Source organism: Amblyraja radiata, chromosome 1 (assembly GCF_010909765.2).
Source record: "Amblyraja radiata isolate CabotCenter1 chromosome 1, sAmbRad1.1.pri, whole genome shotgun sequence".
Classification (NCBI taxonomy): domain Eukaryota; kingdom Metazoa; phylum Chordata; class Chondrichthyes; order Rajiformes; family Rajidae; genus Amblyraja; species Amblyraja radiata.
In genome coordinates, this window is record NC_045956.1 from 2,605,959 (window position 1) to 2,633,076 (window position 27,118).

The window sequence follows — 27,118 nt, forward strand, 5'->3', positions numbered from 1 at the left end:
ATTTTCCTCACTGAAGTATCTCCCTCTGGGTATCATGTGGATAAAGTGGGTCAGTATTTTTACACTTCGTTAGTTTGCATTTGATGTTCACAATAGATTGACTGAACCAGTACAACAAAACCCAGACTTTTAAGTTCACAACATGTTCAGAACAGAACTCAAGATATTTTGCCTCAGTCTAAAAATACACATTGATGTATTGGCCTTGCTCTGTCATGCATGATTTGTAACAGCCCGTGTCTTTTTTTAAATCCCTTTCTGCTGCCAATGTTTCCATATTTATTTTCAATCTTATATTAATTGATAACACGTTTGCTTGATGTTAAATATCTATTATACCAAAATACTTTTCAAATGTTAAGATTACACTTATTGATACAAGATAATTGGAATTTTCCAAGCTGATGCAGAGCAACGGAAAATTCTGCCAAGAGCATTATGTTTTGAAAACATAAAATAGTCTGATGGCATTTGCAAGGGGTGGGATAGTCACAAATGTCAAAATAAACACTTACAGCACAGGGCTAAATTCTCCACACATGTAACAGAAAGAAAGGCTGCCTATTGTCACTGGATAGTAATACCCATCAAGTTAAATAATGTGAATTAAACACTATTTATCATAACACTCACTGCATTAAAAACTAATATTTCAGAATACGAGATGAACATTGAAAGAGAAACCTCCCAAAATGTCACTATCAATCCACTGAAACACGTGAATGCTTGCTGTTTTCAAAGATGGCTATAACAACTGCCCCGTTAACTGCTGTTTTATGCTTCCACAATGCTTATATTATCAAAATCAATCAACAAAAATATTTACCTAACAGATGATGTTCTTGGTCTGTGTTCTTTAGAATCCATAACCCAGCCAATATGGCATTCAAGTGGGGGATTTGAACTATGCCTCGTCTTCCGCTTCCTAGGAGTCTGTAACAACAACCACCTTGTAGATCAAAACTGCCAATATCTTAGTTTGTGCCTCAGTAAATTACACTTGACCCACAGTGTACACATTCACACCATGTATTTGGCCCAAGTCACTGTGACGTCATTAAGCGCCTGAGGTAGAGAGATTATGAGGTTCAATTGGGACTTCATGCAAGACTGCTACTATACCAAGTGAACATGGTGGTAAAGTGGTAAAATACACCTCGTTTAAATCACTCATTTAGGATAAACATTATGGTATGTATACCTTCATCAACTCGGGCACTGAGTATAAGAGTCAGGAAATCATATTGCAGCTTTATATGACTGGTCAGGCTGCATTTGGAGTATTTGAACAGTTCTGGCCACCCTATTACAGGATGGTGTGGAAGGTAGGAGAAAATGCAGAGGAGTATTATTGGAATGCTGCCTAGATTCGAGGATACTATCTATAAGTAGAGGTTGGACAAACTTGGATGGTTTTCTCGGTATCAGAGACGGAAGGGAAACCTGATAGAAGTATATAAAATGATGAGGAGCATAGATAGGGTAGTCAGTCAGTATCTTTTCCCCCCAGTGTGGAAACGTCAAAAGAATGCGCAACGAGAACGTGAGAGAGGCAAGATTTAAAGGAAATGTGTGGGGCAATAAAAACCATAAAGTGTGGTGTCTGGAACGCACAATGATGGGTGGTGGAGACAAATACATAAATGTCAGGTTATCCACTTTGGTGGCAAGAACAGGAAAGTAGACTATTATCTGAATGGTGGCCGATTAGGAAAAGGGGAGATGCAGCGAGACCTGGGTGTCATGGTACACCAGTCATTGAAAGTAGGCATGCATGTGCAGCAGGCAGTGAAGAAAGCAAATGGTATGTTAGCATTCATAGCAAAAAGATTTGAGTATAGGAGCAGGGAGGTTCTACTGCAGTTGTACAGGGCCTTGGTAATAATAATAATAATGGATGGGATTTATATAGCGCCTTTCTAGAATATTCAAGGCGCTTTACATCGCCTTTACATCGCATTATTTATTCACTCCTCAGTCACACTCGGTGGTGGTGAGCTACTTCTGTAGCCACAGCTGCCCTGGGGCAGACTGACGGAAGCGTGGCTGCCAATCTGCGCCTACGGCCCCTCCGACCACCACCAATCACTCACACACATTCACACACAGGCAAAGGTGGGTGAAGTGTCTTGCCCAAGGACACAACGGCAGTATGCACTCCAAGCGGGATTCGAACCGGCTACCTTCCGGTTGCCAGCCGAACACTTAGCCCATTGTGCCATCTGTCGTCCAATAGACAGCCTACAGGAAAAGTCTCCAAGGATAATAAATCTACAATTTTTAAATTCAGGTATAAGAGCAAAAGCAGCCAAATAAATTCTGAAATCATAACAATAATGGTATTTTGGCGTTACATTTGAGTAACAAAGCAATGCACACCTGCAAGGCTTAGTTCTCATGAAACTGCCTACTGCTTATATGAAACACAAACATTGAGCTGAGATCAAAAGCATTTAGAATACAAGGCCAAAAATAGATCAGCATGCTTTATATTTTATCCTTTCACTCAAAAATAAAAATAATTATACCTCAATATCCAATGGCCGCCCTTCTTTCACAACAGGATAGAAACGTGGAGTTTTATTAGGATCTTGTAGCCTAGGTGTACGCGGTGTCCTTGGCGTTCTGGCTGAACATACTGGCGATTCTGGCACAGTTGTAGGCAGAGAGCGGGCTAGATTTGAAATTGGTGGCTCTGGAACACCAAACAGCTTGTTGGCTAATTCTTCAGTATAATCTAAGACACAAATCAGGATTTATTTATGTTACATTCTTTTGTTTTAATCAGTCAAGCTGCTCTACTAAAGCAAACTACTCATCAAGCAATCAGCCTTCAAATGACACTCAAATTCCATTATTCAAAAGAGTTGAAGCCAAGATACAAAATACTACTTGCACAACTGTAAAATCATGATCCAAGTGAAAGATAGCAAGCGTTCACACATGGGTTGCAAGCAGACGTCTTTTCTATTTTACGAGTACAGAATACACCATCTTCAGTTTATCAGTAATCAATTCCTGGCAGTTGTTTTAATTTAGCCTGCGATGACGAGACATCATGGCACAAGTACCTGTTGCCATGAAGCCGACTGTGGATTATGTCCTCTTTACATTGTCAATTAAAGACACATGGGGTTGATATAGTAAGAAAAGAAAACTTTGCCAGATACATGGACTTGTATATGGACCTATGCAAGGTAAACAATTATGCTAAAGATTTATAAATTACAGAATATGATCCTGAGGAAGTACTGTGTATAGTTCCAAATACTGTGTACAGAGGAAAAAGAAAACAGATTTAGAAAGCAGAAAGAGATTTGCTACATCCATGTCAGATTAACAGATTGTGGAAAGACCAGAGGAAACTGCTTTTTTCCTCAGGGAGGGAGGATTTAAGATTTAAGATCATTGACAATAGTCAGGAAAAATAGTTTGCCATTTGTTGCAACCCATGTATGTACCAACAATTGGGCCAAGTGATGGGCTGGCAGATATTAAAGTCCATGCCACCCACGTGCTCCCTGCAATGATCAACATGAGAGATGAAGGATGCTAATGCTTATCATGTCACTGTAGCAAAATGTGCCTTGGGGCTACGAAGCTTATCAAGGTTGTAGAGTCAATTTTAAACATTTCCCAAACGCCATTCTCATCCACACCCAAAATCTTTTTGCAATGCTCAAAGGTCAGCTATGTACTGAGGGGTGCTATTGTTTAAGAATTGATTACACAAGTATGACCATTTAACTAATGTTTGAGTATTCTGTAGGTCACCCGGGCAACTAGTCCAAAATGTCAGCAAAAGATGGATTTGTAGCTTATTCATTTTCCAAATTTGATGCAATGCAGTGACTGAATGGGGTTGCTCTTGATACCACATGGTTGTACATTCAATACTCTATTGGAAAGGGGTAGGTGGTTGTTGATTTGGTGTGCATTCTGTGCCAATAGACCAAAATACACCTTTGTTCTCTCTAGGTTATACTGATCTTACCTGGGTGGGCCTTTGGTGGTCCAGGAGGCACGTCTTGGTGTGATTCAATTGATGGTTCAGGTGCCAGAGTATCAAAATGCTCTTTGCTGATGACTTTCAACTTCTTAAAGTTCTCAATTTCTTGCTATATTCAATATAAGAAAAGGAGATGAGTTACACATTTTAAAATGTTTGATAAATCAGCCTACTTTCTCTTTGTGAGATGTTGTCAAACAGCTTGGAAACAGGCCCTTCAGCCCAACTCATCCATGCTGACCAAGATGCCCCATCTAAGTCAGCCCCATTTAGCTGCAGAGAGATATTAAAGTTATACACATCTTGCCCAGAATGAACAACATTGGAGAACTACTGTTGTTCAGCCTATGAACTATGATCAGCCATGATCACAATGATCAGCCATGATCACATTGAATGGCAGTGCTGGTTCGAAGGTCCGAATGGCCTACTACTGCACCTATTGTCTACTGTTCAACGGCTGGAGGGGCTCATCAGTAGACTGCTGTATCTCTCAAAAACTTTCCTTTCCCGTGCAAATATATTTTAAATGTTGTTATCATACCTGCCTCAACTACCTCCTCTGACAGCTCATTCCATGCATCCACCACACTGAGTGAAAAGGTTGCCACTCAGGTTCCCATTACGTTTCCCCTTTCACCTTAAACCAGTGTCCTCTGTTTCTTGATTCCCCTAACCGGGGAGAAAGGGTCTGTCCATTCACCTATCAATTCCCCTCATGATTTTATACACCTTTCAGTCTCCTGCGCTTCCCCAGTCTCTCCCACTAGCTCAGGCCCCCAGGCCCTGGCGACATACAATAGACAATAGGGGCAGGAGTAGGCCATTATGCCCTCCGAGCCAGCACCACCATTCAATGTGATCATGGCTGATCATCCCCAATCAGTACCGTTCCGGCCTTCTCCCCATAACCCCTGACTCTGCTATTTTTAAGAGCCCTATCTAGCTCTCTCTTGAAAGCATCCAGACATCCTCGTAAATCTTCTCTGCACTCTTTCCAGCTATATTTAGCAATTTCCCGCTAGCTGTAAATATATTTATGTAGACTTGTGGATTGGTTTCTGTGCAAGCACCAAAACAAATTGGGTCAACTGTCAATTTGAGTAAAACTGCAGGAGATTTCTGTGCAGTGAAAATAAGACGGACAACTAATTTATTTCAACATAATGCATCATGTAACATATGCAAAAACGTTTTCCTGATCTTTTGTTTCAAATAGATTTTAAATTTCAGTATCAAGGCCTCGAGCAGAGATAGAGAAGAGCCATGATGATTTTCCGCACAATAATTGATAGGCAAATTATAATTATGTATTTTAGTATAAATTAAAAGAATGCTGTGATTTTACCCTACTAATCATTTACTACTTAAAATTCCAGAACTAATTACATTATGCATATAAATTTGCACTACTAACTCACTGTTTATTATTCAGGAAGTCATAAACTTCCACTCACAACTGAATCACAAATTCCCCGTTCCAAAAGTAAAAATGATTATATCAGCACATTGTGTACACATTTACACCTGACATTAAAGCTTGTCCTTTCCTCACAAGGTTGGGCATTGACATTACAAAAATATTTGGTCCAAGGACGAGGATAGTGCTGGTAATGTCAGCACTTATTGTCCAGCCTTAATTGCTCTCAAACTGAGAAGCACTTGAGATAAACATAAAATATGTCAAAACTATTTAGTCATTAGAAAGAAATCCAGAAAGATCGTGAACTAACATAACCAGTTTCCAGGTTATACATTTTTCTCATTTCTACACATACTTATCTCATTATTACATGACGTGATTTGACCCATTTTGCAACCTAATTATATCTACTTAGTCAGAGGGCTACAAGTTGGTATTATTTCTTGTAACTATGACAATGATTTTTCCATCCTTGCTCTTGATCGTCCTTGTGTCTTGACCTAAATGGCCACAAGATTACGTTCCCCTGCTCTGAAAGTAAGCATGCACGTACAGCAGGCAGTGAAGAAAGCTAATGGCATGCTGGCCTTCACTGCGAGAGGATTTGAGTTTAGCAGCAAGGAGGTGCGACTGCAGTTGTACAGGGCCCTGGTGAGACCAGACCTGGAGTACTGTGTGCGGTTTTGGTCTCCTAATTTGAAGGACATTATTGCTATTGCGGGAGTGCAACGTAAGTTCACCAGGTTAGTTCCTGGGATGGCAGGACTGACATATGATGAAAGAATGGGTCGACTGGGCTTGTATTCACTGGAATTTAAAAGGCCGAGAGGGAATCTTATAGAAACATATAAAATTCTTAAGGGATTGGACAGGCTTGATGCAGGAAAAATGTTCCCAATGTTGGGGAGGCCAGAACCAGGGGTCACTGTTTTAGAATAAAGGGGAGGCCATTTAAGACCGAGATGTGGAAAAAACTTTTCACCCAGAGAGATGTGAATCTGTGGAATTCAAGAAGGCAGTGGAGGCCAAATAACTGGATGTTTTCAAGAGAGAGTTAGATTTAGTTCTTAGAGCTAACGGAATCAAGGGATATGGGGGGAAAAGCAGGAACAGGGTACTGATTTTAGATGACCACCCATGATCATATTGAATGGCAGTGCTTGTTCAAAGAGCCATTCCCTCCAAGGATGGTAGCACAAAGTGGCAACACAAGTGATAATTCACTAGTGCAATCAAAATGTCTTAGTCTATCGAGCGTGGATATGAAAAATATAATTACTACTTTTGTTCTGGCAGTAGTATTTAATGTTACATTTTTTCAGTATAAAACACCAAAACATGCAATGATACTGGACAGCGCCTGGCTACCCAACCTGAGCCTGCTGAAATTCAAGTTGTAGTTATATAATTTTGAGAAAGTGTGCACTTGGGTTGTGCTGGTCCAATGTAAAATAACTTGTTCCCTTTTATTGCCTGGTTTCTCTGATCAATATTGGGCATCTTCTTATCAAACAAATCAAATGTTGCTGAAGCAAAAAACAAAAGGTTGGAGGGAATCAGTGGGTCAGGCTGCACTGCAGTGATAAAGGATCCCAAACTGAGTGTCGTCTGTCCATTTCCTTCCACAGATGCTGCCTGACCCACTGAGTGTTTGTTGCTCAAGAATCCTGCATCTGCAGTCACCTGTTCCTCCAGATAAATAGCATGTTTGAGTTATGGCAAAGATAAGACAGGATATCCATAAAGTGACAAAGACATCAAGCCAGGTTCTATCTGGCAGTGTTTGGTTTTAATTTACCACCAAGCAGAGTCAACGTTGGGGAATTCTAGCCAAGTAACTTTAGTTATGACCAAATTATTCCAAATCAATTATTCCACTATTAACCATAGTTTAAAGGGTATTACTTTAGAAAATTCTCATGGACAAAGCTTTTTCACAATTTATTCCCTGATAGATGCAAAAAATTCTTAAGGGGTTGGACAGGCTAGATGCAGGAAGGTTGTTCCCGATGTTGGGGAAGTCCAGAACAAGGAGTCACAGTTTAAGGATAAGGGGGAAATCTTTTAGGACCGAGATGAAAAAAACATTTTTCACACAGAGTGGTGAATCTGTGGAATTCTCTGCCACAGAAGGTAGTTGAGGCCAGTTCATTGGCTATATTTAAGAGGGAGTTAGATGTGGCCCTTGTGGCTAAAGGGATCAGGGGGTATGGAGAGAAGGCAGGTACAGGATACTGAGTTGGATGATCAGCCATGTTCAGATGTTCAGTCAAGGACAACTCGAGTGGTTTTAAAATGGAAAGCCCTTGTTCTTGAATGGGGGATAGGAAGCGAGTCCGGCCTAACCATGGTCATTGGTCATCGGCAAGCCGCAGATGCTGACAATCTGAAATAAAAACAGGCAGGCTCGAAGGGCAGAATGGCCTACTCCTGCACCTATTTTCTATGTCTATGTTTCTATTTTTAGAAAAATAAATCTAAGTTGATTTTTAAGACGTAGTTTCCCTTTTGTCTTCCCATAGAGCCAATTGAACATCAGAGGGGTGGACATGGTCTGGAGTGATTTAATTCACTTGAATGCAGATTAAACCTCAGTGACAGATGTGGGAACTGACTCCCGGTCATCCCAGAAAAGAAAAACATGTCAGAACATGACACTGTGAATACATCACAAATAGTTTCAGAAAAAATGAAGAAAGTACGTAGCGATTTTGTAGCAAGTTCCATCATCCTGTTACACAAAAGTGGGAAAATTATGGGCCAGAGCATTTAGCTCCCAGGTTCTGCCAAAACAGACAGACAATAGACAATAGGTGCAGGAGTAGGCCATTTGGCTCTTTGAGCCAGCACCGCCATTCAATGTGATCATGGCTGATCATCCCCAATCAGTACCCCGTTCCTGCCTTCTCCCCATATCCCTTGACTCCGCTATTTTTAAGAGCCCTATCTAGCTCTCTCTTGAAAGCATCCAGAGAACCTGCCTCAGGATAGAATTCCACAGACTCACCACTCTCTGTGAGAAAATGTGTTTCCTCGTCTCCGTTCTAAATGGCTTACTCCTTATTCTTAAACTGTGGCCCCTGGTTCTGGACTCCCCCAACATCGGGAACATGTTTCCTGCCTCTAGCATGTCCAAGCCCTGACCAATCTTATATGTTTCAATGAGATTCCCTCTCATCCTTCTAAACTCCAGAGTGTACAAGCCCAGCTGCTCCATTCTCTCAGCATATGACAGTCCCGCCATCCCGGGAATTAACCTTGTAAACCCACGCTGCACTCCCTCAATAGCAAGAATGTCCTTCCTCAAATTAGGGGACCAAAACTGCACACAATACTCCAGGTGTGGTCTCACTAGGGCTCTGTACAACTGCGGGGCCTTAATTTAATATGTTACTCAACAATATTGAAATGGTGAAGACCCACTCAACATAGATTAGCACATTATGGATGCCTATGCAATTTGGGAATTCACAATATTACGTGGTAGTTTTGCCCACAATATTTAACTCATTATCTATGAAATGAGCAGAAAGAGAGAGACTCATATTTCACAACACTGACCTCATTGCTCCCCAATTAGTACTTCCCTACCAACCACAAAGACTTAATTACTTTGTCTATTTATATTATATCTTTAAAGGATACAGTTCCAAGGTAATTTACAAGCAACAGAATGCCCATTAATTGCATATACATCTGCTTAGAATCACACAGCACACAAACAAAAGGCCCTTTGTCTGAATTCATCCAATACTGACCAAGCCGCCGCATCTATGCCACTCCCATCCATAGAATTTGGTTAAACAAATTAAATGTAAATTTTAACCTAGATTTAAATCCATCTTAACAAAAAAAGGGAGGAACACAAAGTACAGAATGTTCAAATGTAGGTCAATATAAATTACTATCATCACAAGGTGATATCTGATTGCCAGAGCATTGAAAGCAGAATAAATTCAAGCTATTTAATTTTCTATTAGCATCAATGATGTTAAGCTGACCGATAGCTAGAGGATAGTTCACCTTTATCATTGAATATTCTGGTCCATTTTCCTCCACCCATAGATCTTGTTCATAGTAGTACAACCCATCGTTGATAGCCTTTGCCAACTCTGTGGTGATTTTTGCTCGAGAGACATGATTTCCTGTACGGTCACCACCTGGGTGTTTGCGCATGTGAGGTGGAGTCTGGGTCACAATCAATATCTTGTTCACATCACGGTCATCAATTTCATAGTCAGAGTCATCATCTGACCAGTCAGTGAAGGCATTTTTGCGGCCCTCTATCTGTTCCATTTCTTCATCAAACATGAAATCGAGCTCCTCCTGTTCTTCTTGCTCCGGTTTGTGCGTTTGTTGAGGTTTGGGCGATTCACTTTCCTGCAAATCCAGATGAAACTATTAACTTTATTTAAGAAAATCATCTTTGGAAAGCAAAACGCAGAGTTGGTTTAGCTTAATAAAATAAGTATCGACTGTTATTTCTTGTGTTATGGACTCTCTTTTAAATATATTGAAACCAACGGTGGTTCAAACATTGGTTCCTTTTTCAAAAGACATTTGAAACATTGCACCAGGGATGAGGGGCTACATAGTACATGAAAGACAATTGGGCTGATATACAGTGTGTTCAGAAAGTATTCAGACCCCTTCTCTTTTTCCACATTTTGTTACGTTACACCCATTTTAAAATGAATCAAATAATTATTTTTTTAAATCATCAATCTACACACGATACCCCGGAATAAAGAAACGAAAACAGGTGTTTAGAAATGTTTGCTAAGTAATTGAAAATAGCTGAAATATCACATTTACATAAATATTCAGACCCTTTGCTATGACACTCAAAATTGAGCTTAGGTTCACCCTGTTTCCATTGATTATCCTCGAGATGTTTCTACAACTTGAAGTCCACCAGTGGTAAATTAAATTGATTGTACATGATTTGGAAAGGCACACACCTGTCTATATAAGGTCCCACAGTTGACAGTACATGTCAGAGCAAAAACCAAGCCATGAAGACGAAGGAATTGTCCGTAGACATCCGAGACAGGATTGTGTCGAGCCACAGATCTGGGGAAGGGTATGAAACAATTTCTGCAGCATTGCAGGTCCCAAAGAGCACAGTGGCCTCTGTCATTCATAAATGGAAGAACTTTGGAACCACCAGGACTCTTCATAGAGCTGGCTGCCCGGCCAAACTGAGCAATCGGGGGAGAAGGGCCTTGGTCAGGGAGGTGACCAAGAACCCGATGGTCACTCTGACAGAGCTCCAGAGTTCCTCTGCGGAGATGGGAGAACTTTCCAGAAGGACAACTATATCTGCAGCACTCCACCAATCAGGCCTTTATGGTGGAGTGGCCAGACAGAAGCCACTCCTCAGTAAAAGGCACATGACAGCCTGCTTGGAATTTGCCAAAACGCACCTAAAGGACTCTCAGACCATGAGAAACAAGATTCTCTGGTCTGCTGAAACCAAGATTGAACTGTTTGGCCTGAATGCCAAGCGTCACGTCTGGAGGAAACCAGGTACCGCTCATCACCTGGCCAATACCATATCTACGGTGAAGCATGGTGGTGGCAGCATCATGCTGTGGGGATGTTTTTCAGCGGCAGGAACTGGGAGACTAGTCAGAATCGAGGGAAAGATGAACAGAGCAAAGTACAGAGAGATCCTTGATGAAAACCTGCTCCAGAGTGTTCTGGACCTCAGACTGGGGAGGAGGTTCACCTTCCAACAGGACAACGACCCTAAGCACACAGCCAAGACAACGCAGGAGTGGCTTCATGACAAGTCTATGAATGTCCTTGAGTGGCCCAGCCAGAGCCCGGACTTGAACCCGATCGAACATCTCTAGAGGGACCTGAAAATAGCTGTGCATCAATGCCCCACATCCAACCTGACAGAGCTCGAGAGGATCTACAGAGAAGAATGGGAGGAATTACCCAAATAAAGGTGTGCCAAGCTTGTAGCATCATACACAAGAAGACTTGAGGCTGTAATCGCTGCCAAAGGTGCCTCAACAAAGTACTGAGTAAAGGGTCTGAATACTTATGTAAATGTGTTATTTCTGTCACTTCTTTTTAATTACTTTGCAAAAATTTCTAAACACCTGTTTTCGCTTTATTTATTATGGGCTATAGTGTGGAGATTAATGATTAAAAAAATGAATGTAATCCATTTTAGAATAAGGCTGTAACGTAACAAAATGTGGAAAAAGTGAAGGGGTCTGAATACTTTCTGAATGCTGGGTATACATAGAAACATAGAAAACAGGTGCAGGAGTAGGCCATTCGGCCCTTCGAGCCTGCACCGCCATTCATTATGATCATGGCTGATCATCCAACTCAGTATCCTGTACCTGCCTTCTCTCCATACCCCCTGATACCTTTAGCCACAAGGGCCACATCTAACTCCCTCTTAAATATAACCAATGAACTGGCCTCAACTACCTTCTGTGGCAGAGAATTCCAGATTCCCCACTCTCTGAGTGAAAAATATTTTTCTCATCTCGGTCCTAAAAGACTTCCCCCTTATCCTTAAACTGTGACCCTTTGTTCTGGACTTCCCCAACATCGGGAACAATCTTCCTGCAACTAGCCTGTCCAACCCCTTAAGAATTTTGTAAGTTTCTATAAGATCCTGAATCTTCTAAATTCCAGCGAGTACAAGCCGAGTCTATCCAGTCTCCATATTTGATACTCCGTATCAAACTCCCAGCAGCAGAAATCATCACAAGAATCCACAATGTAGCTAAAGCAGATTATTACGGGGGCAAGAATTATCAGGAGAGGAAGGAATACTCCACCCTTTAAAAAAACTAGCAGTAATATCCTTATGCTACTCTTACTAGATCTTTGAGAAGGAAAAAAAAAATCTAAGAAAGAATGCAAGAAAGGTCGGAAACAAGAGAAAACAAAATTAGTAAGAAAAAAGGATATCGAGGGTAGGAGAGCAAATCCAAACAGAAAGGGACAAAAACGTATGCTTGTAAATACACGATTAACACCCCAACACAGCCTTCCGTACAGACAAGTAAGCAAGATCTCACAAATATATCACATTTTGGAATGGAAAAGGAGGTCTGTACTTCTGAAACTATATAAATGAACTGTTCCGTTGAAACCTTGCATCACTCCAATTACAAGGCATATCAGAATTTTATTTCCATCTTGCAAGGAAGACGACAACTCATAACACATCTGGCTATACCTTCACATTAAGTGGTGATGGCCGGTGTCTCTTTTTCACTTCAATCCAAGGATCTGATTCCAGATCAGGTAAACTTGTAGAAAGTCCTTTAGACATTGTTTGAAGGTTACTGGTTTCAACATTTGTCTTTGCATCAACAGGACTGCCCAGCCTCGGGGAACTAGGAGCAGATTCTGAAATCACAAGATAATTAACCACATTATTACGTTGCATTACTACATACAACTGCAAAGAACAAAGACTAAAGGAAGCCACAGTTAGGAATAAGTGGAAGATCAGATTTGGACCTCTTGCTTCTCTGCAGAACTTAGCACAAACATTCTAACTCAATCTGAAGAAGGCTCTCTACCCGAAACGTCACCTATTCCTTCTCTCCATAGATGCTGCTCACCCGCTGAGTTACTCCAGCATTTTTGTCTACCTTCTAACTAGTTGTGATCAGCACTTATACAGTTGATGCCTCCAGCAAATCCTCAACCATTTGCAGTACTGGAAACCCTGATCTCTTCATTCTGAACTAATGTACAAGTATTGCTTTGAACTGATTAGTAAAATTGAAGTGTCAAAGCAAGACAAATATACAAAATGGGAATTAAAATAATCGCTAGATCAATGGGTGTTTTTTTTGTAAATCTATAAAAACACATACGCCAGGATATTTGTTAACTAGAATCATATGACAAAAAGATAGAATGCCAAATCTGCAATATTTATGCACCACGGTAACTTCAACATTTGCCATCGGTTTAAAATCAGTTTCAATTTCCACTGAGGTGAAGCTTGTTAATTCGTAGGTCAATCCCAGTGGCTCAGCTTTGCAGAACAATCAGGACTGCAAGTCAAGATTGAGGGAAGGGTCAAAGCAGAAGGACTACCTCCAAATACCTTTGCAGCCAATTCACGGGATCAACAGAACTGAAAGAATGACAGTATTCTCACCAGTTTGAGAGCCATACATTTGTCCAGGTATAAACTCTGGACAATTGATTAAACGAGAGAAATCAGTCCTTGGAACATCAGAAACAGGCGGCCCCGGAATTGGCCATTTTTCAGGACACTCTTTTTTCCTCATCTTCTGGTCCACAATTTGTACCTCTGTACTTCCTTTTAAAGCCTAGGAAATTAAACTACTGCATTAACAAATAGATCTTTTTTTGCATCAATGCATCAAACTCAAACACAGCTTTCATATCTCGTTTTCAGACAACATCATACAGGCTTTTTAAGGTTATTCAGAATAATCTGAAGCAGCCATCAGCATGGGAATCAGCAGCTGCAGACTAGCACGCCCCACCACCCAGATGATCACCTTCGTGAAGGCTGGAGTGCAGCTGCCAATAACCACAGCAGCAGGGAATCCGTCAGGAATCCTGGCGACTGCACAGGACTGGCAGCTTTCTGTGGACCTGGTGAAACAGCTGATGTTCCCACAGCACATTGCCACGACCAACCTGAGGCCAGACATCCTCCTGGTCTCAGAGGTGACAAAAAACATTGTCTTGTTGGAACTGACAGTGCCGTGGGAGGACCGTCTGGAGGAGGCCCACGAGAGGAAGATGACCAAGTACGAAGAGCTGGTCATAGACTACTGTAAGCAGGGCTGGAAGGCTAGGTGTATGCCCATTGAGGTTGGCTGCAGAGGTTTAGCAGGGCAATCGCTCTACAAAGCCTTGAGTGCACTGTGCATCAACGGAGTGGCGAGGAGAAGGGCCATCAAGAACACCACAGAGGCAGCGGAGAAGGCCTCGAGATGGCTCTGGATCAGGAGAGGAGGTCCATGGGGAGGAGCGAATGCCACCTGAACACAAGTCGTGGTCTGATCAACCACGGCTGGGTCGCCAGGGTGAGGGTGTCTGATGTTGAAAGACCCGAAACACCCAATGACCCCAGGTCACATCACTGATGATGTGTTCAGGAGCATCAAGAGATGTATTTTATCAATCAATTCAGCATGTTAAAGATGGTAAAGTATTAGTCTTTTTCAAGATACAACTGCGACCGCAATAAACCTACACAATAAACAATAAATGTGTTTCGCTTTGCTGGCTTCTATAATTCTGAGCTGATGGACACTTTCCAATTGGATGGTAAATTATCCAATTGTATTGTTCCTTATTTATGCCCCTGTCCCACTTAGGAAACCTGAACGGAAACCTCTGGAGACTTTGCGCCCCACCCAAGGTTTCCGTGCGGTTCCCGGAGGTTGCAGGTAGTGGAAGCAGGTAGGGAGACTGACAAAAACCTCCGGGAACCGCACGGAAACCTTGGGTGGGGCGCAAAGTCTCCAGAGGTTTCCGTTCAGGTTTCCTCAGTGGGACAGGGGCATTACTTCACAAATAAAAGTTAGGTTTTTGATGCCGGGGCATCATTCACGATCATTGAGAGCCCCAATAATGAATTTAAAGGCAGAGGAATGAACAAAGCAACAGCTTTTACACAAGGAATAATTGACCAATGCTACCCACATTCACAGACCATTCACATATGCAGAGCTTGTAGTTGTGGAAAATCTATCTAATAACTTTTGTGCAATACTTCTTACAAGGATGATTGACAACATCTTCAATAAAGAGTTCACTCTCCACGTGCAAACTAAAATATTGGTGATAAATTATACTTTGCATTCAAGTGATTGCGCTGTTGCATAAAAATCCCACATTAAGCCCATGATAATGTAATGGGAAGCCGCATCTTAATATTACAGCTGGCGGTAACTCAACAAACACAAAAACAAGTAATCAATAATCTTGTTCAATCATGCATCCATAAACAGGAGCATTTCAAAGTCACATCAAAAGCTAGTAATGAGATTTCAGCACCAATGTCTTGACCTAACATTTGAATACCCCCATGTGTTGACCCATTGCATGGATCCCCCCCACCCAGGCCCCCACCCCGACCACCCTCATTCAAACCTCCACACCTGCCCTGGAGGTGAGCCCAGTTATCCATGTAACTGGATTCCCCCGCACCATTTAAAAGAATCATATATAACATGAGGAAAAAATGCATTTAGAAATGCACTATTTCCTGTAATCAACACAACAGAGACATAAAAAAAGACATTTACCTCCAAAATAAGATTTACATCTGTGGTTAGTGCCTGTACTCGATGAAAACTGGCAATCAAGGAAATGGGTAGAAAACCTTGTTCGTCCATCTTCCTCCGTAGAAAAAAATCTCTTTCCAGGTTTTCGGTACTGAAGTAATATTCGCTTTAAAAAGAAGTGATCAACGTTAAAATACTTTCCAGTTGTTATCTTTAGTAAAGGATTATTTAACCAAAAGTTACGTACATTTGTCGTTTTATGTACTCCTTCAGTAGAGTTTCATCCACAGTGTACATCTGCGCTCCACTTCCATCATCATAATAGTACATCATGTTAGTGTTGTATTCTGGTATATATTGGTCAGATGTCTCGTATGAATGCTTGTACCCATAAGGGTAATCATAATTCACTAAGGAAAAGTTAAATTAGTGACATTATAGAATTTACCTTCATTGTTGACATCATCTCCTAACTCACCATTTACAAATCTAGCACATGGGATAGATTTCTGTATACAATGATTACACAAAGTGTTTTCTGTGTTAAACCAAACACTGGAATGCAGAAAAAGTATTTCGTTTATTCTAATATAATGACACTGGACCGTTTACCGCATTGCAAATGTTAGTTTCTCATCTCAGGAATATTGTAACCGGTTGTTAACTACAAAATCAAAAAAATAATCTTCTGGCAGATCTATATTGCATGTAGACAAAAGTGCTGGAGAAACTCAGCGGGTGCAGCAGTATCTATGGAGCGAAGGAAATAGGCAACGTTTCGGCCCGAAACGTTGCCTATTTCCTTTGCTCCATAGATGCTGCTGCACCCACTGAGTTTCTCCAGCACTTTTGTCTACCTTCGATTTTCCAGCATCTGCAGTTCCTTCTTAAACAGATCTATATTGCATTTTGAATCAATCCTTGCACAACAGGCCGTAACCTTTGTTGACTTAAAATGTCTTCATATGCACAAGCCATTTTTTCCCAACCAATACTGTAGCCACAAGCATAACCATGTCAAATTGTAAATTGATAAATTAAGTAGTAAATTATTCACTAATAAAATTATTGGCAAATTCTACAGCAAAAGTACATACCATGCGAATTTCCTCTGCCACGCCCTCTGCCTCTCCCTCTTCCACGACCTCTGCCTCTAAAACCTCCACGCATGCCACCGCTCTCACTCCTAACGCTGCCAACTTCATCAGCATCTTCTCTTCTGTCTCGATCACGCTTGTCATCCCGGCGCCAACCTTTGTGAATAAATAGCCATTAGACAATAGGTGCAGGATTGGCCTTTCGGGCCATTCAATGTGATCATGGCTGATCATCCCCAATCAGTACCCCGTTCCTGCCCTCTCCCCATATCCCCTGACTCCGCTATTTTTAAGAGTCCTATCTAGCTCTCTCTTGAAAGCATCCAGAGAACCCGCCTCCACCACCCTCTGAGGTAGAGAATTCCACAGGATTCCACATTGAAATGAGATTTTTAATAAAATAACTACAATATTTTATAGCAATGATAAATGCGAATAATTTAGTGGAGCAATTTTGGCGGTTCCCAACTTTTAGCTCACAAGGAGAAAGTGAAAAAAATGTCCAAAGTTAACTGTTTGGTTTGATTAAACATGCAGTTTATCATTTAGTACTTCCAAATCAATTTAATCACAGACCTAGATCATGTAATTCCCTTTCCCGCAAATATAAAATCATTCAGCAAGCTTATGGAAATTAAAAAAAAATCCATACAAATATTTCAAAGAATGAAAACTATTTCCCAGTTATAAATGTCATGGCGAAACAACAGCTTTAATTTAGTTTGTATCCATGCTTTAACTTAAGCTTTGAAGGCTGACTATTCCAAATGAAAGCTGCAATATCAAACCGATTGAAGCACATGTATGCATTCTATTACAAAACCGCTACTGCATTATTAAATTCAATGTACGTTGGATATCTACTTTGGGCACATGTATATTTCCCCAGGATGAATCATTACTATTTGGTAACTGTGGGAGAGTCTAGGACTAGAGGTCAGAGCCTCAGAATTACACGTTCTTTTAGGAAGGAGACGAGGAGAAATGTATTTAGTCAGAGGGTGGTGAATCTGTAGAATTCTTTGCCACAGGAGGCTACAGAGGCCGTCCGTCCTTTTAAATGTAGAGATAGATTGACACCTGTACTAATCAGAAATCTGAGGTTATGGGGAGAAGGTGAGAGAATGGGGTTAGAGGGAGAGATAGAATAGCCATGATTGAATGGTAGAGTGTTGATGGGCTGAACGGCCTAATTCTACTCCTATCATTTATGATAACTGGTATTTTTCTCACGTTCCGAGTGATTAATAGCTTTGATTCCAATCCCAAGTAAACATTGAAATATTGCACCAAACTTAAATATATTCCAACCACTTACTTCTTGAATAATCATTTCTTTTGTTGTTTTGAACTGATCGCGTTGTATCCGATTGAGATCGTGAACTGTTGCGTGAACTTGGTCTCTCTTGCCCATCTTGCTTCACTTCATCTAGATGTAGCGGAACCCATTTATGCTTTGTGGCTAATGTTTTAAAAGAAAACAATAATAACTGTGCTTGGTTATATTTTACTCTCCATCAAGATGATTTTCCAGAATACAAATAAAAGTTGTAAAACAAGGGAAATGTAGGAAGTCATCTTTTAGTTTGGAAGTGAAAAACCAAGATTTTGTCTCCAATGAGATAGAACATAGAAGAGCACAGCATAAATTAGCCCTTCAGCCCACAATGGCTGTGCAGACCATGATACCAAATTAATTCCAATAATAATAATGAACTGAATCTAATTGGCCTAGTCCCCATGAACCCCATGCATTTATATTTTCTGGATTAGCCTATCACAAGTGACCTTATGCAGCCAACATCCACGACTCGACCCATATCAATCATCTTGGTCACTTCCTTGAAATGCAGACCAAAACAAGACCTGCCCTGCCCAGTCGATAATAAGCCCATGCTTTTCAAAATGGAGGCAAATGCTATCCTTAAGATTCCTGTCAATTAACTCCCCCACCACTAATGGACACTTTTGCCTGCTGTGTTTTGACAACCCAAGGCTCACTGGCCAATAATATGCCAATTTATCCATATTTACTTCCTTAAACGACAAATTGACCAACTTATCATCATCTCTGAAAAGCAATCATGACTCCAAATATAAAAACCATGAATGGAAATCACGACATTTTAATAAATTTGACTCTATCAATAATAAGCTGAATTATTTGACTGCATGTACAAAAGTACAGCATGAGCCAAAAATAGCATAGACTATTGTACAGCACTTAATTAAACTATTTAATAAATACAAAAAACTGCCTCTAATAATATTAGAGGCATTTACATTCCAACATAGAGCTGCGGCATTTTAAGTGCTACATTGTACTAAAAAATGCAGCAGCTTTATGTTGGAATGTAAATGCCTCTAATATTATTCAACAAAGTACTATGATAATTGATTGGTCAGGATCATCAAAAGTAGCAGCTAATTTGCAAAATCACTAATTGACCTCACTGTTTATCTAATTTTGGATTCAAATTCCATATTATTTATTTGCATGCCTGCCATTAATATGAAAAATAACTTGCAGAAATATAATTTAGCTTCCACGCAATTATGAACAATATTTTTGTACATTTGTTAAAATGCACCAAACAAAAGCATAAATAAATATAGAAAATATATTATGTAACATGCATTTTCCTCCAACAGGAAGTATATGCAGAGGCATTTTCTATTTAAAAACATTCTGGGTTTTATAAATGATGTTGACTAATGTTTTACAGCTCATTCTTTGTTCAACTTTGACTATAAACGCATGATCATTGGCTTTGCAATGATTTTGAAACATACTACACAAATGTTTGATTGTCTCTATTTTTCTTTTACTTAAAATCAAAGACAAACAGGAAAAATGCTTAATATACATGGATAAAGAGGCAGACAAATATAGCACTCTCCAACTATACCAAGATTAGGAATTGTCTGCTACCCATAAAAATGAGCTATTAAATCTGAAAAATGTGGCAAGGGGAAAAGTGAGAAAAGGATGCATAATCACACTGTGTCATGTTTGATGCAACTTTACAGCTACGATTTTCCAATCCAGTTGGAGAACCATAGCAGCCAGAGACCATGGAGATGTGCTTCTCTTGGATATATTATGGCCAACAGCACATCTTTACATTTCTATGACGTGTTTGGGCATTCACAATGGATTGTAGTTTTTTTTTTTTTAAACTGTAATTTTATTCTTGAGTTCCTTATGTGGGAAGGTTGAAGGATGAGAATCCAAATCATAAAGTTAAGGTTTTTCAGTATAGAAGAAACTACCTTTTTTCCCCTTTTGTGAAGATCCCTGGGATTCATCATCAATGGCCGACTTCTCCTCATCATCATTTTGGAGCGTTTCTCTATTTTCTTTGCTCTCGCTGTTGTCCTTCTTTTCAGTCTTATCTTTCTTCTTATTTTTATTCAGAGGCTTTTTGCTTGGTTGGTTCATGATGTTATGATGCTACAAGTGAAAAGATACAATCAAAGATCACATTTATATCTTCAAAAAGCTCATACAAATCTATAATGGGACATATCTTTAAACATAATTATATTGACCGTTTTAAAGTAATCTACTGTTGGTTTTAAATCAAGGTCACTTTTCTAAATCTTCTTAGATACTGGGAATAATGAAAACAGATAATGAAACTGGGAAGATAAATAACAATGATTAACCCAAGCTTTGCATTCAACATTATTCTGAAATGAATACTGTAAACAGTCTCTAAATGGGTTAAGCATTTGGAACAGTTATAAGAATAGCAAATCCCCACAGAAGCCCAGAGAAGAAATAGAAAATAGAAGAAATCTAAATGACATTTAAATTATTAAGATGTGAACTAAAAATTGGGGGATGCACACAAAATTAGGGAAGATACTGAAGATTTAAAAAAATAAACAAATAAAATTTTTAAAAATCGGGAAAATAATTTTCTTCCAAGGTTCGAGATTCATTTTTCTCTTGACCTTAAAGCGGATCAGTGGGTGTAATTAGTTTTAGTTCACACTGTAACCGTGATTTGATCAATAAAAACTAACAGCATCGCTTAAAGCAAGGTTTCAATGACAACTACTGCAGCGATATAACGAGGGTTTACTGTAAACAGACCACAGCGGAGGCAGTGGCATCCATTAATGCAGATGATGGTTAATAGAGAAAAAGACACAAAGTGCTGGAGTAATTTAGCGGGTCAGGATCTCTGGACAATACGGACAGGTGACACCGGGACCCTTCCTCAGACTGATTCAGTGGGCTGAGTTACTCCAGCACTGGGCTCCCCCACCCCTCTCATCTGCTGTTGGCGGCAACTCTCGGGAGAAACTGCGGGTGGGCGGAGTGGGAAAAGGATGATTGGACACAGGCGGTGGCGGTCGAGTGCGGAGCGGATAAAGCCACTGCCGACAGCAAGAAACAGCAGCAGGTGAGCGGGGATCGCCGGTGCACCTTGCCAGGTGGAGTGGGGTTGCAAACCAGAGCTGTAAACATCCAGGGAACGGTGGGGAGCCAGGGATGGGTCGGTAGGTCAGTCCATTCACATTCAGTTTACATTTTTACGTTTATGGCATCCATGGTGCTGTAGAGACACAGACAGGTGTCATTAGCAGGCTAGGGATGTAATGTTTCATTATCTCCTGACCTCTGTTGGTCTGAAAACCGATAATCCTTAAAGGCTCTGGAACGGAGTGTGCCGGAAAATCATCGTTCAACCTGTACATTTAAAAAAATATTCAGGTTTCGAGTTCTTTCGGATAGCGAGTTTTCAAGTTCATGCAACCTTGGGTTCTTTCTTTTTATTCCATACAGACCATCTGTATCTTTCTGTAGTCTAAACCTTTCCTCCTTACTGTCAATCACATGGCCAAAAACGTGTCACTTCACCTGTGTTTAACTGTACTTATGCAGACTTGGAAGCAGCTGTTACATTTATCAAAATGTAATGAGTTCTGACAGTGTTGCTTACAAATAATAAATAAATTCCAGGTCATTAAGAGAAATGAATATCAAAGACGACAACAAATAAGCAAGATATATGTGGATACAGGATGGAAAAAAATGACACTCATCTCAAAGATATAAATCAAAAGATTTATAATGCTAATTTTTCCTTGTACATCCGACTTAAGAACTTCCTATTCAGTAGGGGTAAATGGCCATCTTCCTTCTTTAAAAAAAACGTCTCCATGGACAGGCAGCAGCTAGTTTGTTTTCCACCAGCATTGCATTAGTATTTTGTTCTATTTGAGAGACCAGCTTGTGAAGTATTTGTTTATTCCCAGCATACAGCAAAGCAGCATACATACCTCTTTATTAGCCATCTCTCCTGGAGTCGGCCAGTTTGTGATGTCACTGAAATCACTTGCCTAAAAAAAAAGAAAATAATGAAAAGCAATAGACTTCATAAACGTTTACAGCATAGAAGGATATGTCATCCGGAATAGTAGAATTAGGCCATTTAGCCCATCAAGTCTGCTCTGACATACAATCATGACTGATATATTTCTCCCTCCTAACCCCATTCTCCTGCCTTCTCCGCATAACCGACACCTTCACAATAATCTATCTATCTCTGCCGTAAAAATATCCACTGACTTCGCCTCCACAGCCTTCTGTGGCAAAGAATTTCACAGATTCACCACCCTCTGACTAAATAAATGTCTCCTCGTCTCCTTTCTAAAGGAAGGTCCTTTAATTCTGATGCTATGACCTAGACTCTCCCACTAGTGGAAACATCCTCTCCACATCCACTCTATCCAAGCCTTTCACTATTCTGTTTCAATGAGGTCCCCCCTCATTCTTCTAAACTCCAGCGAGTACAGGCCCAGTGCCGACAAACACTCATCATAGGTTAACCTTCTCATTCCTGGGATAATTCTTGTAAACCTCCTCTGGACCCTCTGCAGAACCAGCACTTCCTTCCTCAGATATGGTGCCCAAAATTGATGACAATATTCCAAATGCAGTCTTATCAGTGCCTTAGAGGTTCAACATGACACCCCTGTTTTTGTATCTAAGCCCTCTTGAAATAAATTCCAGCATTGAATTTGCTTTCTTTACTACTGATATAGTATGGTAGAACTATCAAAATAATCCAAATACCACCCCCCCCCCCCAACCAAAGCCTCTCATTTTAAAAAAGTCCCCATTTTATATGTATGCGTGTGTATGTACATTTTAAACTGTATACTTATTCACCCTATAACATACACTAGACCAAGTGCAGACCCGTTGGGTCTGTTCCCCCAACGTGCGGTTGTGGGGGGGGGGGGGGGGGGGGGGGGGGGGGGGAGGCGGCATGCAGCGTCACACACACTAACTATCCCCCCCCCCCCCCGCACTCACGCTAATTACCCCCCTTGATATTATATTAATATTATTAATTTGCTCCTTTTACCCCATAACCACCCTATCTACTGACGCATAGCCCCCAACTTGCAATCACATCTAGAGAGAGGGGCGGGCGGGGGTAGAGAGTGAGGGCAGAGAGAGAAGGGGCAGAGACAGAGAGAGAGAGACAGAAACACAGAGAGAGGGGCAAGAGGGATAGGGGGGTGGAGAGGAGGATAAGAGGGAGGGTGGGTGAGGGGGGAAAGGTGGGGGAGGAGGGGAGGAGAGAGTGAGGGGGAGAGAGAGGGGGTGCTGAGAGGGGGGTGAGGTGGGGAGCAGGGAGGGTGGAGGGAAGAGGGTAGGGGGTGTGGAGGGGAGGGGGTTTAGGGGAGGGAGGGTGGGGGAGGGGATGGAGGGGAGGAGGGGAGGAGAGGGGAGAGAGAGGGTGTGCTGAGAGGGGAGGGGGAGAGGTGGGGAGCAGGGAGGGGGAGGGAGGGTGGAGGTAGGGGTGTGTGGAGGGGAGGGGGTTTAGGGGAGGAATGGTGGGGGAGGGGGGGAGGAATGGTGGGGGAGGGGGGGAGAAAGAGAGGGGGAGAGGAGAGGGGGGAGAGGAGAGGGGGGGGGAGAGGAGAGGGGGGGGAGAGGAGAGGGGGGGGAGAGGAGAGGGGGGGGAGAGGAGAGGGGGAAGAGGAGGAGGGGGGGAGAGGAGAGGGGGGGGAGAGGAGAGGGGGAAGAGGAGAGGGGGAAGAGGATGCAGGGGGAAGAGGAGAGGGGGGGAGAGGATGAGGGGGGGGAGAGGAGAGGGGGGGAGAGGAAGAAGGGGGGAGAGGAGAGGGGGGGGAGAGGAGAGGGGGGAGAGGAGAGGGGGGAGAGGAGAGGGGGGGAGAGGATAGGGAGGGAGAGGAGAGTGGGGAGAGGAGAGGGGGGGAGAGGAGAGGGGGAAGAGAAGAGGGGGAAGAGAAGAGGGGGAAGAGAAGAGGGGGAAGAGAAGAGGGGGAAGAGGACGAGGGGGGGAGAAGAGGAGAGGGGCGAGTGGAGAGGGGGGGGAGGAGAGGGGGGGGAGGAGAGGGGGGGAGAGGAGAGGGGGGGGGAAGAGGAGAGGGGGGGGAAGAGGAGAGGGGGGGAAGAGGAGAGGGGCGAGGTGGAGAGGGGGGGGAGGAGAGGGGGGGGAGGAGAGGGGGGAGGAGAGGGGGGGGAGGAGAGGGGGGGGGGAGGAGGGGGGGGGAGGAGGGGGGGGGGAGGAGAGGGGGGGGAGGAGAGGGGGGGAGGAGAGGGGGGGGAGGAGAGGGGGGGAGGAGCGAGGGGGGGAGGAGAGGGAGGGGAGGAGGAGGGGAGGGGAGGAGGAGGAGGAGGAGGGGGGGGCGGAGAGGGGGGGAGGAGAGGGGGGGAGAGGGGCGGAGAGGAGAGGGGGGGGTAGGAGAGGGGGGGGTAGGAGAGGGGGGGTAGGAGAGGGGGGGTAGGAGAGGGGGGGGGTAGGAGAGGGGGGGGGTAGGAGAGGGGGGGGTAGGAGAGGGGGGGGGTAGGAGAGGGGGGGGGTAGGAGAGGGGGGGGGTAGGAGAGGGGGGGGGTAGGAGAGGGGGGGGGGGTAGGAGAGGGGGGGGGGTAGGAGAGGGGGGGGGGGTAGGAGAGGGGGGGGGTAGGAGAGGGGGGGGGGGGGAGGGGAGGGGGGGGGGGAGGAGAGGAGGGAGGGGGAGAGGAGAGAGGAAATGGGGGGGGGGGGGGAGAGGAAAGGGGGGGGAGAACCTAAAAAACATTTTAGGACCAAAAAAGACACATTCTGCAAGCATTGTAGAACCAAAAGAGACACCTTTTGCAAACATTTTAGAACCAATAAACACTTTTTGCAAACATTTTAGAACCAATAGACACATTCTGCAAGCATTTTAGAACCACTAAGGACACTTACATTTGTGTAGACATGTGTTCAGTGTTATTCACAGCTCGGAGAAACGTGACCCTCTGCCTTCCTCCAGCTTGCAGACACTGATTGAGGCACACCACTTCCTGGTTTTATAGTCCCTCCCCCCTGCCGCCAGCAGGAGCAGCAGAGAGAATGGGGAATTTTGTAAAATCATTAATATCTCTGTCATATTTCATCTACGGGAAAAATCCTCGGCACACATACGTCGGAGGGGGGCTCTGAGCGAGGTGGCCAAAAATGACGGCCATAGGTGGCGGCGTTCTCTCGGAAATCGCAGCACAGATGGCCAAAGCCAGTCAAGAACAGACTTTTAGTAATATAGATAGATATAGGTTCAATAACCATCCTATTGGAATGGTAAGCTCAGTGTATTGGTTTATTATTGTCACTGCACACAAGTACAATCATGCCTTACACAAGTACAACGGGTAGTGCACAGAGAACAATACGCAAGTGCAGAATGTCGTTTTCCAGCATAGGTTCATATGGTCTTGGAGCAGAATTAAACCATTCAGCCCATCAAGTCTACTCCGCCATTCAATCATGGTTGATTTATCTTTCCCTCTAACCCCTGACACAAAAATCTATCTCTGCGTTAAAAAATATCCATTGAGCTGGCCTTCACAGACTTCTGTGGCAATGAATTCCACAGATTTGTCACCCTCTGACTAAAATAAATGTTCCTCATCGCCTTCTGAAAGGACGTCCATTTATTCTGAGGCTGTGACCTCTGGTCCTAAACTCTCCCAACTAGTGGAAACATCCTCTCCACATCCACTCTATCCAGGCATTGTAGCGCTACAGTTTGAGAAAAGAAACTCAACGGTCGCAATGAGGTCGGTTGGAAAATCGGGAAAGCATTCTTGTTAATGTTATTCTCAAAGCTTGGTGTGGGTGCTGTCATTAGCACTGGCAAAGAGACAGCTGTTCCTTTATGGTTTCACAAATCAAGTTGGTGTTAGTGTCCGATTAAAATTAACTGTGGCTATAAAAGAGTGCAGGTGCAGTGTCATTTGATGACTGTGATTTGGAAAGTTAGAGAAATGACATTACAATATGGCATATTGTAGGTTAGCTAAGTAGTATCGTAACCAGTGTATATCAAGAAGGAAAAGGTCATAACAACATATGTACACCTTTGATGCAAAAGGATTCAAATACAGTAATCTGTAAAGGACGTCTAAGTGAAGTTAGATTGGGATTTCCTGAGATGGGGTTCCTGAGAGTGCTCCTGTTTCTCCCATAGATGTGCAGATTGGTGGAGTGTGGTAATGACAGGAATGTGGGATAAATTAAATGGGATTACTGTTGCCATTGCAAATGTGTGCTTAATAGTTGATACAAGTTTGGTGGACTGAAGGGCCCGCTCGTGTGTTGTACGACTAAGTAGAAAGGAAAAAGGCAGATGTTTAATTCAGAACAAGGTTTCAATAAAGGCTAAGACAACCTTTATAAAAATGGCTGTATTTGACTCTCATGTCTTCTCCTCCCACAGCATGATGGCTTTTATGCAAGAGGAAAAACAAAAATAAATGTGGCTTGCTTTCTCAAGGGAAAGAATACAATCCAGCTGTTCAGAATACCTCCAATCCTATCTAGTCTTGTTTAACCCATCTCCCTTATCTCTAAACTTTGACAACCTTGGTTAGGATTTAGTTCCACAGTTTAGTTACACCTTCACTATAAAAATAAGTAACAAAACAAAAATAATGTAATTGTAATCAAGTGCAACATGCTCCGTTATAGACCAGTATTAAACAAAGTGCCGTAGTGCATAACACTACTTAGTCAGGTGGTAAATTGTTTTGTTTTTGTCACCAGAATATTTTGTAGAATATTTAGAGGCACAATAACCAGAATTTGTCGTATGTAGCATGCACTGAAGCCAATGTCTTTATAGGAGCTTTCAGAACTCATTACTTTCAAGTAAATTCCTTAGTGGTGAATGTTATCTAGTCCTAAGGGAAAGTGATAATTTGTGTAATTTAGTCTGTGGGGATTGCCAGAAAACGTTTTCCTTCCAACAGGTGTTACCAAGAAGGCTATTAATATAAAAACTTCTAAATTGTTATTGCCTCATGCTCATT

At 42.3% G+C, this 27,118-nt stretch overlaps 1 protein-coding gene across 2 annotated transcripts in view; it reads right to left on the bottom strand.

Moving 5' to 3' along the window:
• The window catches only part of larp1b (La ribonucleoprotein 1B), a 62,642-nt gene that overhangs the window by 11,504 nt on the left and 24,020 nt on the right, over positions 1 to 27,118 (bottom strand). For both annotated transcript variants that reach the window (XM_033013547.1, XM_033013623.1), the window contains exons 4-15: positions 22,087 to 22,146; positions 20,065 to 20,245; positions 18,110 to 18,253; positions 16,792 to 16,947; positions 15,942 to 16,104; positions 15,716 to 15,860; positions 13,585 to 13,759; positions 12,646 to 12,818; positions 9,456 to 9,812; positions 3,995 to 4,118; positions 2,529 to 2,737; positions 827 to 933 (exon numbers count right to left, since the gene is read on the bottom strand). In XM_033013547.1, coding sequence (XP_032869438.1) covers positions 827 to 933; positions 2,529 to 2,737; positions 3,995 to 4,118; positions 9,456 to 9,812; positions 12,646 to 12,818; positions 13,585 to 13,759; positions 15,716 to 15,860; positions 15,942 to 16,104; positions 16,792 to 16,947; positions 18,110 to 18,253; positions 20,065 to 20,245; positions 22,087 to 22,146 — 1,994 coding nt within the window. The remainder of the gene's footprint in view (positions 1 to 826; positions 934 to 2,528; positions 2,738 to 3,994; positions 4,119 to 9,455; positions 9,813 to 12,645; positions 12,819 to 13,584; positions 13,760 to 15,715; positions 15,861 to 15,941; positions 16,105 to 16,791; positions 16,948 to 18,109; positions 18,254 to 20,064; positions 20,246 to 22,086; positions 22,147 to 27,118) is intronic.